The 19,667-nt window shown below is 42.3% G+C and overlaps 1 protein-coding gene across 1 annotated transcript in view; it reads right to left on the bottom strand.

Annotated features, from left to right (window-relative positions):
* LOC306647106 (olfactory receptor 7C2-like) overlaps window positions 1–19,446 on the bottom strand; it is a gene marked incomplete at both ends in the record, with an annotated part of 117,072 nt that extends 97,626 nt beyond the window's left edge. The window contains one exon of the mRNA XM_079116127.1: window positions 19,201–19,446. Coding sequence (XP_078972253.1) covers window positions 19,201–19,446 — 246 coding nt within the window. The remainder of the gene's footprint in view (window positions 1–19,200) is intronic.
* Window positions 19,447–19,667: the final 221 nt, after the last annotated feature.

Here is a 19,667-nt window from a genome sequence, read left to right as displayed (position 1 = left end):
CCCATGAACATGGAGGGATGACCCTATTTTAACTTTTATCCTTTTCTCTAAGATGATCAACTCCTGAGGATGAATTTGGAAGGAGTCATCCTCCAAGACTTAAGATGATCAAGATGAGTTTAGGGTCTTTATTTTGCTTTTGCAATAAAATATGATGAGCTTGTTTGTGAGTCCCAAGGGACTTTCAAGGAAGGGCATTTCTGCTGTTCTGTGTGGGAAATCTGCCTCTGCTGCTGACAAATCCAGGCTAGACAGCTAGAGGAGAAGGAATCTGCAGAAGAAGCCAGTTCCTGTCACACCACCCTAGATCAGCCAACACTCAGCTCTGAGTGCCAGGAAAGCCCAGCCGAGTTTGGAAGAGGAACCCAGGGGACACACAACTCTCCACAGATTCAAAAGGGGACCAGTGAGCCCAGAATAACTCATCACCATGCACTTCTATTTGATGGTAAGACATATTAAGCCCATTTGAAACACAGCAATAGTTAACCAATAGTTAATAGGAAGTGAAAGGAAGGGAACTGAATGTAATTAGAATAATCTGCTACTTTTTGTTTTGTAATTTGCTCTGATATTTAAAGACACCATTCACAATTACTCTCTTGTTCAAATTTATTCAATACAAATGTATTTTAAAATGATAAATGATGATTATTTTCCAGGAAAAAGAACATGCATGTTTGTGTAGGAAATTGCATGCATGTTTATGATCTGAAATTGCATCTCTGGGCAGGAATTCAAGCTCTCTTGTGAGTCATTCATTGAACATGAAGACTGAAATCATTCCTGCACATGAAGGAGACATAGAATGGATAATATTAATTTTGTTTGTTCAATACCACTGTAGTTTTATGGCAACTTCTAGAAAAGGTAGGTGTGTCAGTCAGATGTTCATCATTGTGACAGAAATCCCTGACAAGGCAATTTCCATGACAAGAGTTTATTTTGGGATCATGGTTTCAGTGGTTCAGTCCATGGTTGGCTGATGCCATTGCTCTGGACTTGAAATGAGCCCAAACAGGACAGAAAGGCATGGAGGAAGAAAGGTGATCAGCTCATGGCAAGGATGGAGAGAGAATGAGGAGCCAGAGATAAGATAGAATCCCAAGGGCATCCCCCCAATCATGAACTACTTCCTCCAGTCTCACTCACTTGTCTACAGTTATCACCAAGTAGTCCATTCAAATAATCAATCCATTGAGTGGATTAATCCACTGAAGAAATTACAGCTTTCTTCATCTAATCCTTTCATATCTGACATTCCTGCATTGCCTAATACTGAAATTTGGGGGGATAACTCATATCCAAACCATAAGTGACTTCATTCAGAACATATAAAGGTTCACAATTCTAGACAGCCCTGGAAATTTTCAGGCAGAAACGGCTCAATAATGCCACAAAACAATGCCAATCCCCCTTGTACATGGGAACCAATCGTTCACTCCACAGTAAGTGTATTTCCAGTATGAAAAAGAAATGTTTTGGGTAGTAATACAATATAAAGTATAGTTGATCTTTTTCTATTTAAGGTCCTGTTTGATGTTGGGGCAAATTGATCTATCATTTGAAATTCGTCTTTCCATAGAGACATGACTTGGAAATCTGCATTTCCTAAATATATATCTGATAAATGTCTGATGTGATTGTGGCAGAGACCATGCAAATGGTATGGAAATGACTACCCCCAATACAGCAGCCTGGGAAGAGGGAGGAAGAAGGTGAAATATTGGTAACATTGGTCCTTTCCCAATACATCCCTTCCCAGTGACAAGACAATCCCTGTGAAGAAGGTGTCCATCAAGCCTAAAAGTGACATTCTCTGGGGGGCAGTCAAAATATTGATCCTTCCCCAAGTACATACTTCTCCAGTGACAGTACAATAGACCCTGGAGGGAAGGAGATAAGCACTGAATGCTGAACCCTGGACCCTCCATCCTTGTCCAGTAAATGCCAAGTCAAACTCTCACAAACTGTTTCCTGAGTGCCCAAAGTGATCTGTTCTGACGAAGTCTTCAGTGGTTCAGTCATCTCCCAGCATGTAACTATAGAGACCCAGACCTCCCCTGTAATGGGGGCTGCTTTCCAACCAGAAGGTGAGCCTTCTGATGCCCGACTCCACCGCTGAATCAACGCTCTGTGAGTTGGTGAGGTCTGCACCAACCCGGTCACTCTGGTGTTCACACCATGGACACCGAGCTGAGTAAGTAAGCAGAACTCTGACATGAGAAAGAAGCTGTGCTGGGTCTTGACTCAGGTGGCCTGTTAGAGTCCACATCACCAGGAAGAGCCGTCGAGAGGCTGAAGCCAGAGGCACGAGGCACCCGCAGGGCAGAACTGTGGTCTGGGATTCCGTCTAGTGCAAAATGACACACGAGGCTTGGTTGTCAAGTGTGCTTTCTTCCTAGGAGGAGTTCAACACACGGCTGCTTCTGAGTAACAAAAAGAAAAAAGAAAGAAAGGAAAAGAAAAATTTATCGTGTGTGTTCTGGTATTTGAGATGAAGTTATTCTTTAAGAAAATGCAAGTTGTCCAATGAGACAAAAGGGAATTTCCAAGATTTCTAATCCACCATCGAAAATGACATTGAGAAAGTGTGAAAGATACCAAGGTGAACACTGTTCCGATGTCAAGAGGAGAAAGCTTCACAAGGTGAGTGCTCATCTTTTATAGAGGAGTTGAAGTCAAAGAAATGGAAACTTGAGACAATAAATAGAAGGCACAAGTCCTACTTCTATGTCTGAACAAATTTGCAATTACTTGCTCTGAGACTTCACACTCTGCAATCAATGGCAGCTTCTTAGTCTCTAAACAGTGGATGCTGGTGTCATTTTTCAGAGAATCTCCTCAGAGCACTCTTGATGTCCCTATTCCTCAGACTGTAGACAAAGGGGTTCAGCATGGGGGTGACCACGCTGTACATCACTGAGGCTGTTGTACTTGATTGTGAGTTTTGGGTCACAGCAGAACTAAGGCACACACTTAGAACAGTACAATAAAACAAGGAGACCACAGAAAGGTGAGAAGCACAGGTGGAGAAGGCTTTGTACTTCCTTGAGCTGATGAGATTGCACGGATGGAGGACACGATCTTGGAGTAGGAGTAAAGGATGCCAGTGAGGGGGCCACCTCCCAGCAGCACACATGTAACATACATCACCATGTCATTAAGAAGAGTGTCAGAGCAGACAATGTAAACCACCTGATTAGGTTCACAGAAAAAGTGGGGGATTTCCAAGTCTGTGCAGAAGGACAGTTGCAACATCTTTAAGCTTTGCAACCAGGAATTCAGGGCACTTTTGATACAGGACACCAAACAGCAATCCATAGAACCTCTGGTTCATGATGACAATGTAGTGCAGGGGGTGGCAGATGGCCACATATCGGTCACAGGCCATCACAGGCAGAAGGAAATTGTCCAGCAGTACAAATAAATCCAAAAATTAAATCTGTATTATGCAGCCTCCATAGGTAATGAATGGCCTTGCTCTGTGCCTGGATGTTCACTAGCATCTTAGGAACTGTGTTGGAGGTGAAGCAGATGTCCACAAAGGACAGGAGGGAGAGGAAGAAATACATGGTGTTTGCAGGTGGGAGTCTGAGATGGTGGCCAGAATGATGAGCATGTTCCCCAGCACAGTGACCAGTTACTTGGAGAGGAAAATCCCAAAGATGATGGACTGCAGTTCTGGGTCTTCTGAAAATCCCAGAAGGAGGAATTCTGAAACTTGTGTAATTCTGTGGTTCCATTTCTTGGGACTACCAGGAGAGAGAAAAACAACAGCACTAGGTTTTGTGACTGGCCCCCTTTAGTTGCCCCCTTCCCACCTCTGATGAAGGAATACAGTCCCTCTCTTCCTTTCTCTCAGCACACTGTACTATTCCACAGGTTTCATGAGCAATTCTTTCATGCACTTGAGGAATATAAACTGAGTTCCAACCATGTTCCTGGAAGTGCCTCACCAAAGAACCGAGAAACAAAGTCACTAGAATCCAATCACAGAAAAATAATGTGAAGAGGAAATTGTAAAAGAAGAGCTAGACAAAAATTTTGAATGTTTTCACCACACAGGGGAGATAGATGGATTTCTACATTACATAATGTAAACATGTATTAAAACATCTCATGGCATCCAAAAATCATGTGCAATTGCCATGTATTAGTTACCAAAGAAAAGAAAGAATAATAAGCCACATCAGATGATAATCATTGCTATGGAGAAAATGTGGCAGGGTGAAAGGAGAGTAGATGGAGGAGCTCATTTACTGTAGGCCAGGAAAAATGATGTGAACAAAGTGACATTTGAACAGAGACCTCCAGGATGAGGGGAGGCCACACAGCAGATGTGTGTCTGGCAGGAGTGAGCAGCCCAATAACCCCTCTGATAGTGCTTGTTTCATGCTTCAAATTTCAAAAGGAAGCCAGAATCAGGTAGAGAGAGATGGGAGAGACATGGTGCCTGAGAATGTTGAGGAAGGAGGCGGCCACTCTGAAGCTGCTGACATGTTAGGTTTCTCCAGAGGCTGAGGGTTCTGTCTCACAAGTTGTCCCTTGTACTTTAGTTTAAAGCAGCTTTACTGAGATCTAGTTGTGGCTGAAGGACTTCACTATGCGATGTGCATGATCTGGTGAGTTCAGTCTCGTAGGAAGCCTAGTGCCCTCACCCAATCATTGCTGTGGACACATCCATCCCCTCCCACCTTTTTTGCTTTGATTTTTTCTGTGGTGGGAACAATTAACATCAGGTCTGTCCTCATGGGACAGTTTCAATATCACTTGTTAGTTCAAGGAATTATGTTGTATGTGTCTGGAAATTCAATGTCTTACGTAACTAACTTAATAAAACAGAGCAAATGTTCCCTCCTGCACTCCCGCGACACCATTCTGCTCTGGAATCTATGAGTTTGGTTACTTTAGACTTCTCATGAATGTGGAATCACATGGTATTTGATTTCAAAGGCATCCCTGGATCAAAGTGTACTGTTTTGTTTGCTTTAGATATCTAATGATCTGGATAGATAAGGACTATATGATCTGGACAGATAAGGACTATACAAGGGAAGAAAAATTACAGGCTGATGTTCTTCATGAATGTAAATGAAAATATTCTCAGCACAATACTCACAAGATGAATTCAACAGCATGTTAAAAGGATGATTCCCAGTTGAGAATAAATGAGCTCACAGACTGAAGCTCTGAAGTCCACTCTCTTAACCCCCACAGAATCCCTCTTCCCTCATGATAATCTCTCCTCTTTCTCCATGTGACTTATCCCTGTGGATGTCATATCACAGACACACTTCATTCATCATCTTCTACCTTTGACATTATCATGTAAGATCCAAATGAGCGGAGACCTGACCTGCTTCCTTCATTTATGTGTTTTTACACAGGCAAATACATTTTAGAAAATACAGGGTTTCAAGATGGCGGCCTAGAGGGTGGGCGCATTTCATGTTGCTCCAGGACTCAGGATTCAAAAGAGGAGATATTGAGACACTTGGGACCAACTCAAAGCAGCTGGGTGACTCTCTCCCATTGGGGAGGCATCCCGGATGGGACGGTAGTGCCGGAACGCAGGGAACTTTGTGAAGTAGAGCTGCCGGCGAGACAACCCTCCCCCCGCTGGAGCAGTGAACTTGGACAACTGGGAGCGCCGTAAAGGAGGCCGCTCAGCACAGCGCTGGGACTCGGAGCAACCACTGGGGCTCTGGCAGCTGCCCAGGGGAGGAGTGGCGAGGAGAGCTGTGTGGACTCAGAACACCGGGGCCTGCCCTGAGGAAGAGGAGGAGGAGCGTGGCTGCTTGGATTCGGAGTGACTACACCAGAGCTACAGGCGGTTGCCAGAGGAGGGGCTGCGTGGCGAGCTGTTTGGACTCAGACCACTTCTGAACACCGGGGCCTGCCCGGAGGAGTAGGAGGAGGAGGAGGAGGAGTGTGGCAGGTTGTTTGGACTCGCAGTGACTGCATTAGTGCTCCAGGCGGCTGCTCAGAGGAGAAGGCGAGTGGTGAGTTGTTTGGTCTTAAAGTGACAGCTCCTGAACACAGGGGGCCTGCCTGGAGGGGAAGCGTGGTGGGTCGCTTGGTCTCGAGTGGCCGCACCAGAGCTCCGGGCGCCTGCCCAGAGGACGCGTGCAGCGGGTCACGTGGATTCAGAGCCACTCAGAGGGACTGCTCCTGAACACCCAGTGGGTTATTTGGAGAAGGAGGAGGAACGGGAAGGGTCACTTCGACTTGGAGTGATTGATTGCCCAGGGCTATGGGTGGTTGGTGAGAGGTGGAGGCACGCAGTGAGTTTCTTGGACTCATAGTGACCGCACCGGAATACTGGGCGGATGTCTGGAGGAAGAGGCGTGCGGCAGGTCTCTGGGACTCAGAGCGATTGTATGGGGCCCCAGGTAGCTGCTCAGAGGCGGGGCTGCATAGCCAGGCATTTAGGTGCAGAGCAGGGTCCCAGGATCTAGGAGGCTTCTGGGTGGAAGAGCCGCACAGAGACAGGCTTAGGGGCGGAGCGAAGGTTCCAGGCCTGCGGGCAGATTCTCTGAGGAGGGGCAGCCTAAGGAGATTCATCTGCGAAGGGTGAGGCTCCCAGGCCCAGGAGGTAGGGCCGAGCCCCTGGGAACTTTGCAGAGGAAGGCAGCCCAGCCCAGGTGGTAGCTGTAAATTGAGGGGAACCTCTAGGAGGGAACTGACCAGCGAGACCTCCCCACCGGGTGAGTCTTCCCTGCCGGGTGAGGTTTCCCCACAAGGACGGTAAAACCAGAGACTCAGGCCCAAACAGGCCTTGCCTCAGCCCGCAGCCTAGGTCCCCTTTGGATGACCATTGGTCAACAAGTGGAGGCACCTCTGCCCACTAGCAGGGATTATACCCCACCTGAAGGCCACCACTCCTAGAGAGGCAGCTTCCTTGTGGAGCACCGCATTATCAACTTCCTCCAAGACTTCAGCCTACTGAAGGCTAAGGGGGGATATATATAGAAATCTTCAGGGACATTGTAAGTCAATAGAGGAAATCTGCAATATCTCAGCGGTCCACTGATACCTGAACAATATGAGAAAACAAGGAAAGAAAATGCTGCAAACAAATCTAGATGTTACATCAATAAAACTCAATGACAGCATGGCAGAAGAAATGACAGAAAAAAAGTTCAGAATGTACATAATTAAAATGATCAGAGAAGCAAACGATGAGATGAAAGAGCAAATGCACGCACTGAATGATGAGATGAAAGAGCAAATGCAGGCATTGAATGATCGCACCAATTGACAATTAAAAGAGCAAATACAGGAAGTAAAAGATCATTTCAATAAAGAGTTAGAGATATTGAAAAAAAAACCAAACAGAAATCCTTGACATGAAGGAAACAATAAACCAAATTAAGAACTCCATAGAAAGCATATCCAGTAGGATAGAACACCTGGAAGACAGAACCTGCCGGGGACCAGCCCTAGCAGCAGAGTCCAGGGATCCTCAATGGCCTGAAATGTAAAAGCCCCCAAAGTGTTAGGCGGCGCAGCGTCGGCGATGGACAGCAAACCACACGGACTCGGGTCAGTGTTGGAATGCTGACAACTTTATTGAACTCCTTTACAGCTTATATACCCTTGCTCCCACTTCTTTAAAAGTTTCAATAGATAACAGAAGTTAGGTTGTAAAATCAGCCAACTGGTGCCACCTGACACTTAACATTTTTCCGTAATGGGCTCTTCTTGACCCGAAACCTACAGAACATGCTGACGCACATTTTTCTTTAAGATTTAACCTTTACCTAAAGCTAACAAAACATGTTGCTTCAGAATGTTCAGCGTTCCCCATAGGAAAATTAGTGTTTAGTGTAATCAATTGAACTTATTTTGTTGGAAATGATTTGAATTGTTTGTGTTCCTACCATCCCTCAACTGAGAAGCTTTATTGAGCATAATCACTCACTGTAGCAAGGTGAGCTTCCATTAGAAATACAAGAAAGGGAAAAAGTCAATATTTTAAAGAAGGGGCTCCGGCTTTACTCAACTTACGACGAGTCCTTGCCAGCGTCTTCCAAGGAAGGCCTTAGCAGAGCCCAACTTACGACGAGTCCTTGCCAACATCTTCCAGAGGAAGTTTCCAACCTCTGGCATGGGCTGTTATCCGCCAGGCACATTCCCTTGGCATGAGTTCTATATGCCGGGCGCCCCCGCAAGAACCTCAGACATTGAAGACAAAATATTTAACCTTGAAAACAAAGTTGAACATACAGAGAAGATGGTAAGAAATCATGAACAGAATCTACAAGAACTATGGGATATCATGAAAAGGCCACATTTAAGAATTATTGGGATTGAGGAAGGCCTAGAGACACAAGCCAAAGGAATGAACAATTTATTCAATGAAATAATATTGGAAAATTTCCCAAATCTGAAGAATGAAATGGAAAATCAAGTTCAAGAGGCTTATAGGACTCCAAATACACGAAATTACAACAGACCCACATCAAGGCACATTATAATGAAAATAACTAACATACAAATTAAAGACAGAATTTTAAAGGCTGTGAGAGAAAAGAACCAAATTACATTCAGGGGGAAACCAATACGGATATCAGCAGATTTTTCAATCCAGACCCTAAAAGCTAGAAGGGCCTGGAACAACATTTTTCAAGCCCTGAAAGAAAATGGATGCCAACCAAGAATCTTATACCCAGCAAAACTTACCTTCAAATAAAATAAAATCCTTCCATGATAAGCAAAAGCTAAAAGAATTTACAAAAAGAAAGCCAGCATTACAGAACATTCTCAGCAAAATATTCCATGAGGAAGAGATGAAAAACAAAGAAGCAAATCAGCAAAGGGAGGAATTATCCTAAAGGAATTGTCAAATAAAGGAGGAAACAAGTTGTGTCAAACAAGTAAATAAATAAAATTTAAAAAATGAACCAAATGACCGGGAAACCAAATCATATCTCTATAATAACCCTGAATGTTAATGGCCTGAATTCATCAATCAAAAGACATACACTGGCAGATTGGATTAAAAAGAAAGATCCAACAATATGTTGCCTGCAAGAGACTCACCTCATAGCAAAAGATGCCCATAGACTAAAGGTGAAAGGATGGGGAAAAACATACCATGCACATGGACTCAGCAAAAAAGCTGGAGTATCCATCCTCATTTCAGATAATGTGGACTTCAAACCAAAGTTAGTCAGAAGGGATAAAGAAGGTCATTTCATACTGCTTAAGGGAAGCATAAATCAGCAAGATATAACAATCATAAACATCTATGCCCCAAACAGTGGCTCATCCATGTATGTCAAACAAATCCTTCTCAATTTCAGAAACAAAATAGACTGCAACACAATAATACTAGGTGATTTTAACATGCCTCTCTCACTACTGGACAGATCTTCCAGACAAAAACTGAACAAAGAAACCATAGACCTCAATAACACAATCAATAATTTAGACTTAATGGACATTTATAGAATATACAATCCAACCAAGAGCGAATACACTTTCTTCTCAGCAGCACATGGATCCTTCTCTAAAATAGACCATATATTATGCCACAAAGCTAATGTTAGCAAATACAAGAAGATAGAGACACTACCACGTATTCTATCAGATCATAATGGATTGAAGTTAGAAATAAATAAAAGAGTAAAAAACAGAAACTATTCCAACACCATGAGATTAAACAATATGCTATTATATGATGAATGGATAACAGAAGATATTAGGAAGGAAATTAAAAAATTCTTAGATGTAAATGAGAACAAAGAAACATCATATCAAAATCTTTGGGACACTATGAAAGCAGTACTTAGAGGGAAATTTATTTCATGGAGCGCATTTAATAAAAGAAGTAAAACTCAACAAATAAACGACCTAACACTACAGCTCAAAGCCCTAGAAAAAGAAGAACAGAACAGCACCAAAAGTAGTAGAAGACAGGAAATAGTTAAAATCAGAGCTGAAATCAATGAAATTGAAACAAAAGAAACAATACAAAAAATTGACAAAATAAATAGTTGGTTCTTCGAAAAAATAAACAAAATTGATAAACCTTTAGCCACACTAACAAAGAGAAGACGAGAGAAAACCCAAATCACTAAAATTCGGAATGAACAAGGAAATATCACAACAGACAGGATTGAAATACAAAACATAATTAGAAGCTATTTTGAAAATCTATACTCCAAAAAAATAGAAAATTTCGAAGGCATCAACAGGTTTCTAGAGACATATGAATTGCCTAAACTGAACGAGGAGGACATACACAATTTAAATAGACCAATTTCAAGTACTGAAATAGAAGAAGTCATCAAAAGCCTACCAACAAAGAAAAGTCCGGGACCAGATGGGTTCTCAGCCGAGTTCTACAAAACCTTTAAGAAGAGCTCATTCCAGTACTTCTCAAAGTATTCCATAAAATAGAAGAGGAGGGAACCCTCCCAAACTCATTCTATGAAGCCAATATCACACTGATACCTAAGCCAGACAGAGACTCATCAAGGAAAGAAAATTTCAGACCAATATCCTTAATGAACATCGACGCAAAAATTCTCAACAAAATTTTAGCAAATCGCATACAAAAACATATTAAAAAGATAGTGCACCATGATCAAGTGGGTTTCATCCCAGGGATGCAAGGTTGGTTCAACATCAGGAAATCAATAAACGTAATTCACCATATTAATAGACTTAAAGTCAAGAATCACATGATTATTTCAATAGATGCAGAAAAAGCATTTGATAAAATACAGCACCCCTTCATGCTCAAAACACTAGAAAAAATAGGGATAGTGGGAACATTCCTTAACATTGTAAAGGCCATTTATGCTAAGCCCACGGCTAATATCATTCTAAATGGTGAAAAACTGAAAGCATTCCCCCTAAAAAATGGAACAAGGCAGGGATGCCCTCTTTCACCACTTCTATTCAACATCGTTCTTGAGACTCTGGCCAGAGCAATTAGACAAACCAAAGAGATTAAAGGGATACGAATTGGAAAAGAAGAACTCAAACTATCCCTGTTCGCTGATGACATGATTATATATTTAGAGGAATCTGGAAACTCCACCAGAAAACTCTTAGAACTCATAAGTGAATTCAGTAAAGTAGCAGGTTACAAGATCAATGCCCATAAATCCAACGCATTTTTATACATAAGTGATGAATCTTCAGAAAGAGAAATTAGGAAAACTACCCCACTCACAATAGCCTTGAAAAAAATAAAATAGTTGGGAATCAATCTCACAAAAGAGGTGAAAGACCTCTACAATGAGAACTATACAACACTAAAGAAAGAAATTAAAGAACACCTTAGAAGATGGAAAGATCTTCCATGTTCTTGGATAGGAAGAATTAATATTGTCAAAATGGCCATACTACCTAAAGTGCTATACAAATTCAATGCAATTCCAATTAAAATCCCAATGACATACCTTACAGAAACAGAGCAAGCAATTATGAAATTCATCTGGAAGAATAAGAAACCCAGAATAGCTAAAGCAATCCTTAGCAGGAAGAGTGAAACAGGGGGTATTGCAATACCAGATCTTCAACTCTACTACAAAGCAATAGTAACAAAAACGGCATGGTATTGGTACCAAAATAGAAAGGTAGATCTATGGTACAGAATAGAGGACACGGATACAAACCCAAATAAATACAATTTTCTCATACTAGACAAAGGGGCCAAAAATATGCAATGGAGAAAAGATAGCCTCTTCAACAAATGGTGCTGGGAGAATTGGAAATCCATATGCAACAGAATGAAACTAAACCCATATCTCTCACCATGCACGAAACTAAACTCAAAATGGATTAAGGACCTCGGAATCAGACCAGAGATCCTGCAGATTATAGAAGAAAAAGTAGGTCCAGATCTTCAACATGTCGGCCTAGGACCAGACTTCCTTAACTGGACTCCCATAGCACAAGAAATAAAAGCAAGAATCAATAACTGGGATAGATTCAAACTAAAAAGCTTTCTCTCAGCAAAGGGAACTATCAGCAATGTGAAGAAAGAGCGTACAGAGTGGGAGAATATCTTTGCCAATCATACTTCAGATAGAGCACTAATCTCCAGAATCTATAAAGAACTCAAAAAACTCTACACCAAGAATACAAATAATCCAATCGACAAATGGGCTAAGGAAATGAATAACACTTCACAGAAGAAGATCTACAAGCAATCAACAAACATATGGAAAAATGTTCAACATCTCTAGTAATAAGAGAAATGCAAATCAAAACCACCCTAAGATTCCATCTCACCCCAATGAGACTGGCAATTATCAAGAATACAAGCAACAACAGGTGTTGGCCAGGATGTGGGGAGAAAGGTACACTCATACATTCCTGGTGGGGCTGCAAATTAGTGAAGCCACTCTGGAAAGCAGTGTGGAGATTCCTTAGAAAACTTGGAATGGACCCTCCATTTGACCCAGCTATCCCACTCCTTGGCCTATACCCACAGGACTTAAAATCAGCATACTACAGAGATACAGCCACATCAATATTCATAGCTGCTCAATTCACAATAGCCAGACTGTGGAACCAACCTAGATGCCCTTCAATTGATGAGTGGATAAAGAAACTGTGGTATATATATATACAATGGAATATTACTCAGTCATAAAGAATGATAAAATTATGGCGTTTGCAGGCAAATGGATGAAATTGGAGAATATCATGCTAAGTGAGATAAGCCAATCTCAAAAAGCCAAAGGACGAATGATATCGCTAATAAGTGGAGGATGACACATAATGGGGTGCAGGGAAGGGTTAGTGTTAGGGTTAGAATTAGGGTTAGGGAGGGGGGCAAGTATGGAGGAAGGAAGTACTGTATAGAGGGAAAAGAGGGGTGGGAGGGTTGGGGGGAAGGGAAAAAATAACAGAATGAATCAAACAACATTGTTCTATGTAAATTTATGATTACACAAATGGTATGCCTTTACGCCACGTACAAACAGAGAAACAACATGTATCCCATTTGTTTACAATAAAAAATCAATAAATTAAATGAAAAAAAGAAAATACAGAAAAAATCGAAGCAAGTTAGAGTTTATGCACTAAAAATATGATTGAATATTGAAAGGGAACCCAAATAAATGCACTGAGAGAAATTGAATAATAGGTTAAGATAAATCCTTAACAAAATAACCAAAATAATAATAATTCTATTCCATCCACATGAGCATCTATCTCAGGATTGAATTGGCAAAGACCTGGAAATACAATAATACAAACGGATTCTTGGGAGCAGAGAAAGAAACTCCCACAGTTATCATTTCATCCTCTAAACATAAATGGGTTCAGAGGAGCTTATGGCTCTGGACACGACCACAGGAGTGATGAGATGAATTCACGGCCATGACGAAAATACTGCTGGCTTTGTGGGTTCTTACCAAGTGTGGGGTAGAAGCACTGTGTGCATCTTCTCATTGCTCCTCCCAGGAATCCTACCACACCAGTTATTTACACCCATGGTGCAGACAGGGAGGCTCCATAAACACAAAAAGGCTTCTATATGTAAAACTGTGCTCCTGAGAATGATGTGGGCGGTCTTATTGGAATGCAAAGAGTGTCTTCCTCCTGTGGTAGGAGATGTTTGCTATTTAGAGAAATAGAATCAATCCCAAAAGGCAAAAAGAAAGCAACAAGCAAACACACGTGCAATAGAGTAGCAAAAGGCACAAGAGGCAATTGATCACCTCTAAGTGTGCCTAGGAGCTTTCTAGATTTAAAAAGCAGTGGAGAGGATGGGTCTGCAATATGACTGACATAGGTTTGATCACAAAATGTTCACCAACTTTCACATGCCCCTTCACCCAAATGTGTCTGTAATATACGAAATAATGAAATTGTAAATGGCAAAAAGTGGAAATCTCTAATTATTCTGTTGAAAGAACCAAATGAAAACATAACCCTGGTTCCCCTCAAGCCCCCCCAAAACAAACAAAAAACTTGCAAAATCAATTTGGAATGGCAAAGAGAAAGAAATTGGCTAACACACTGAAAGTATATCCAGTCTCAGCAGGTGTTGTGCTGTAAAGCAATGTAGTTTTCCCCTTGACCTCTGGAATGTGTTACTTTTCTCATGTAAAACCTAACCTGACAGAAGATCCTGTGAAGCAACCTCAGGAGCTGTTGGCCAAGGTCATATCTGTTAGCAGTTATATGGTCCCATCTTTATAATGCAAAACAACATTGGATGTGTCCTAATTTTATGGAAAATACTTTACACTACTTCTTCATTCAGTCTGATCCAATTAGAATTCCAGTCCCTATATGGAATTGTAAACAATGATCTATACATTATAGATTCTATAAAACTGTCCAGTTTTTAACCATTAAATAAATGGCTAAGGAGTCAAGCACACAGTCTCAGGGATCTTGGCTGGACTAGCTTGGTTCAGGTGAGGTCGGGTAAACTTGGTCAACTTTCATGCTTGCTGAATCTTCCCTGCATGCATTATCTACTGGGGTCCCGGACTCACCTGGGTGGGGTCTCTGAAAAGAAGGCCCGTGTGTGTGGGAGTCTGGGATACAGCCTGGATTGTTGAAGTTGGAGACTGAAACTCTGTTCCCAGACAAGCAAGCAGGAGGAGAGCATTGGACCCCTAGCTTGATTTAGGACTCCAGTACCAACCACAATATCTTGTCCAGCCCAAGATGTGCCTTCTGAGGGACAGCATCACAGGCTCTACTTACAGTTCTGTCTCCTGCTCATTAGGTGCACCTCCTCTTGATACTTCAGTTCCTGGGCATTCGTGTCCCAGCAGGATGTTGTTCTGAGCAGAAAGGAAAATTTCCTGCTTTTTCTCTGTTCCCAAGAGACCAGGTTAGAAATCAGGTGGAGTCAGCCTCTATTTCTCCTTGTCCATGAAGACTCCTGTCTTCCACAAGTCTCACCTCCATAACACTGTTTTTCAACAGTTAATGACCAGGTGTCAGGAAGTCTCAGAACAATTGCTGGGCTTGGATAAAGAAATGGGAGCCAAACTGGGGAGAGGGAAATGAGGGAGTCAGAGATCTTGAGACAGGGGCCTTGGGGCAGAGAGTGGCCAGAGATGAGGGTGATGAGTGTCCTTTTCTGTCCTGGTCTTCTTCTCTGCATTTCACTTACTGGCTGTTGTCTTCAGAAGGTGGTGTCCACTTAGAGTAGGAACCTCGGTGGAGAAAATTGGCAGACGCACACGTTGGTGTGTGTGTGTGTGTGTGTGTGTGCACTCATGCATGCATGAACTTGCCTTTCTACACCTGTGCATGTGTGTGCATGTTTTCTTACATGAAAGTGTGCATGCATGTACACCCATGTGCACAGTGTGTGTGCACATATGTGTATTTATCAACATACATGCTTGTGTCTCAGGGTCATACACCTTCAGATTTCATGGACAATAGACAATCAGGGGTCTGGTCTTGGCCACCTATCCATGACAAAGGTGGCATCTCCGACTGCCCTTCACTTTGACATATAGGGTGGCATTGTGGCCCTGGTGTTGCACGGAGCTGCACTCCTCCACAGCTGGGGACATGAAGGACTGGGTCACCCCATCCTGGCTAGGTTCAAGCCTTGTCTTGGTCATCCTCCCAGCCTTACCACCCTCCCCACCTTCCTCAAGGTCACACACGCAGGGGACCACCAGATCTGAAGCAGCTCTAGGATGGCACACTGTACTCTTCGGGACCTTGGAGGAGGAGCTGGAAAGCCAAGGTCCATGGGCCACACCCATTCCCTCCTGCTTCAAAATGAGTGACAAAGGGCTTTATGTCTTTAACATAAAAAATCAAAGGGAGAGCAGTAATTGTGACCCTGGAATTATTGTAAGAGACTTGAATTGTTTATTAAATTCTTTTTACTGTGGTTAAGACACAGAACAGAAAATTTGCCATTTTAACTCATTGTAGTGGAACAGAATACATCTACAATTACTGTTGTTTCCACAATTTATCATCACTCCAAAGAGACCCTTGACCTGGAGAAATCACCCTCCACCATCCCTCCTGCCCTGCTCACCTCCCATCTCCTTCCTCTGGCTACACATTGCTTGTGTCAGCTATTTAATACAAGTGCAGCCATGCGAGATTCTCCCTTCTGTTTATTTGTTATTTAGTTTAAAGCTTTCAGCATTCTCCCCTCGTAGCAAGCGTCATCAGGCCGATCCTTTCCCTGGCTGAGGGACCTTCCCTTATGAACACCCACCATGTCTCTGCCTCTGCCTGTTGGTGGGCATGGTTGTCCGCAATTTTGGTCACTATAAATATTGCTGCCATGGACATGGATGTACAGTGTCTATTTGAGTCTCTGTTTTCCATTATTTGAGGTGGTGCAGTTGCTAGGCATATGATAATTCTGTGTTGACTTTTGGGGACTCCCAAGTATTTTCCACAGTAGCAGAACTGTTTGACGTTCCTGGTAGGCATGTGGGAGGATTTCAGATTCTCCCCTTTCTCATCACCATTATTACTTTCTTTTTAAAAGATTATGTTGCTTTTGAATGTTTTTTGTTTATTTTTCATTGACAATAATTTTATGTATTTGTGAGATATAGAATGATATCATATGTATACAGTATATAAAGGCTAATTCAATGTTATTGGCATATCTTTCACCTTAAACATGTATCCTATAATTATGCTGAGATCATCCCAAATCCTCTCATCTAACTTTTTTTTAAAAAAATACATTGTATTGTTGTTTGCTTTAGTCACCTTCCTGTGCAATAGACACCAGAGTGCATTCCTCCTATCTACCTGAATCTTTGTGCCTATTGACCAACCTGTCTCCATTACCCTTTTTTACTCCCCTGTCCAGATACTGGTAACAGTTGCTGTACTCTCCATTTCCAAGACATCAGCTATTTTAGGTTCATTTTAAGGCATGTTAATGGTATCTCATTGTTGTTTTGCATCAAATTCAAATTTTGAACTCCATAAGTCAAGTTTTACTGGGAGACAATCACACCTGCTCAAGCCAGGAGGCAAAGTGAGAACCATGTTAGTGAAAGTGTGTGTGTGTGTGTGTGTGTGTGTGTGTGTGTGTGTGTGTATGTATGCACATGCACATGCACATGAACTGTTTTGGATCAGAACTGCTTGGTTGGTGGTACATGTGATGAACAGAAGGACAGTCCCCACAGGTTTCTGAGCCCTCATCCCTCCATCCTGTGACTGTTTTACCCCACTTTTGAATCCCACTGTGAATATTGTCTTTAAAATCAGAACAAATACCAAAAACACACTGTCAGATTATTTCAATTGCCCTCAGTCTTGCTTCCTTTCATTATTGCAAGGGCTAGCTCTTGCTGCAGAACAAGCAGTACTCAATGCAAATTTTTAGAAAGACTTTAATCAAAGGAGACTACTTGCTGAGGGGTTCTCTGAGTCTGGCTCAGTAATAGAACATGGATGTTGGCAGGAGAGCCTGTGGCTGGAAACCACACGATGGGGCAGGAATTTGAGCTCCCTTGTGAGTCAGCCCTTGATCTTGAGGACTGAAGTTATTTGAGCCTGAAGGACACACATAATGGAGGACATGAGTATTGCTCACTTACTACCCTTCTAGTGTTTGTGGCAAAATTCAGAGAGGGGAGAGATATTTCTTTTAGAACAATGACAAGATTAATATTTCTAAGCATCACTGAGAATTTCCACATGGAAGCATATAGATGAATCAATAAGACAACATAAAAAGTGCCAAGAAATCCTCAGTGATTATCTTTGCTGTAGGAAAGGACATATTTTACATGGCAATGCAATATGTATTGTGGATTCTTATCTTCTCATATTTAAAGTCCTCTCTGATTCTGAGGCCTAAGTGATAAAACATTCAAGTTCATCTTCCCATATAGACTTCAAGTGGATTCGTCTTTGAAAATAAGCTTTGCCAGTGATCGTGGTAGAGAACGTGCACACCAAGATGAGCACGAGGACAGACTCCTGATGGAGAGAAGAAAAGCTGATGCTCAGCCATGGAGCTCACTGCTCCCTTCAAATCCACATCATCAGGAAGAACAGCAGAGATGGGGACTCGTGGAGACACAGGGGCCTCACAAGGGCCAAACCGTGGTTCTGCAATTCCCTCCAGTATAGGAGGGTACAGGCTGTCTTAATTGTAACATGTGTCCCTGCCCCACAGCAGTGCCATGAGTGACTATTTTAGTGTCATCAAAGAAAAATGTGTCCATTTGATTTGTCATTTGAGAAGAAATAATTTTTCAGAAACACATGTTTTCCCATAAGATAAAAGTGAATTTCAATATCTCAAATGCAGGACAGAAAATAACTTTGAGGGAGTATGCAAATGATGGAGGAACACTGTTCAGATATCAGATGGGGCAGAAAGCATAGCAGGGTGTGCTTTATAACTTTTGTAGGGAAGAGAAATCAAAGAAAGAGAAACTCCAGAGAATGAAGAGAAGGGACAAGTCACACTTCTAAAATCAGATCAAAATATTGTGAGTTTTGCTATGTGACTTTGAGGTCTGTGGTCAAAAGCAATTTTTAAGACCCAGGAAAATAGGCCACTTCACACTTTTATCCTCAAAAATTTTTTTCAGAGCACTGATGATGTCCTTATTCCTCAGACTGTAGATGAAGGGGTTCAGCATGGGGGTGACCACAGTGTACATCACAGAGGCTGTTGCACTAGAGCGTGAGTTTTGGGTCACAGCAGAACTGAGGTACACACCTAGGCCTGTGCCATAAAATAAGGAGACCACAGAGAGGTGAGACGCACAGGTGGAGAAGGCTTTGTTCCTGCCCTGAGCTGTTGAAATTGCATGGATGGAGGACACTATCTTGGAGTAGGAGTAAAGGATGCCAGCAAGGGGGCCACCAGCCAGAAGCAAAGCTGCAAAATACATCACTATGTTATTAAGAAAAGTGTCAGAGCATGCAAGCAGGACCAGCTGATTAAGTTCACATACAAAATGTGGGATTTCCAGGTCTGTGTAGAACGACAGCCACAATGCCATTGAGGTTTCTCGTAAGGAATTCAGGACACTTGTGACCCAGCATGCCAGCACCTGCAATCCACAGAGCCTGTGGTTCATGATGACTGTGTAGTGTAGGGGGTTACAGAAGGCCATGTACCTGTCATAGGCCATCACATCCAGAAGGAAGTTGTCCAACACTATAAATAATATAAAAAAAGTAAATTTGTATTAAGCAGCCTTCATATGTTATGACCTTGCTCTGCATCTTGATGTTCACCAGCATCTTTGGGATGGTGGTGGACGCGAAACAGATGTCCACAAAGGACAGGTTGGAGAGGAAGAAGTACATGGGTGTGTGCAGGTGGGAGTCTGAGATGGTGGCCAGGATGATGAGCAGGTTCCCCAGCACAGTGACCAGGTAAATGTACAGGAAAAGCCCAAAGATGAGGGGCTGCAGTTCTGGGTCCTCTGAAAGTCCCAGCAGAAGGAATTCCGAAATTTCTGTGAAATTTTGTTGTTCCATGCACTGCGTAAGGAAAAAATATACATTAGTAGTTTTTGTATCTAAACCTTTTAAGGGTGAACCCGGTGCTGACCCTAGTTAGGAGATTTGTCCCCTAATTAGCTGACTCATTTCTCATTAGGAGTTTCAGTCCTTATGAGCATGGTGTATATTCTACATTTTCAGTGAGCAATTCTTCCATGTCCTTGAGGAAGTACATTGAGTTCTGATCCTGTTCCTGG

This window comes from Sciurus vulgaris, assembly GCF_902686455.1.
Source record: "Sciurus vulgaris genome assembly, chromosome: 16".
NCBI classification, from domain to species: Eukaryota; Metazoa; Chordata; class Mammalia; order Rodentia; family Sciuridae; genus Sciurus; species Sciurus vulgaris.
This window is presented reverse-complemented; position numbering and strand designations above follow the sequence as displayed.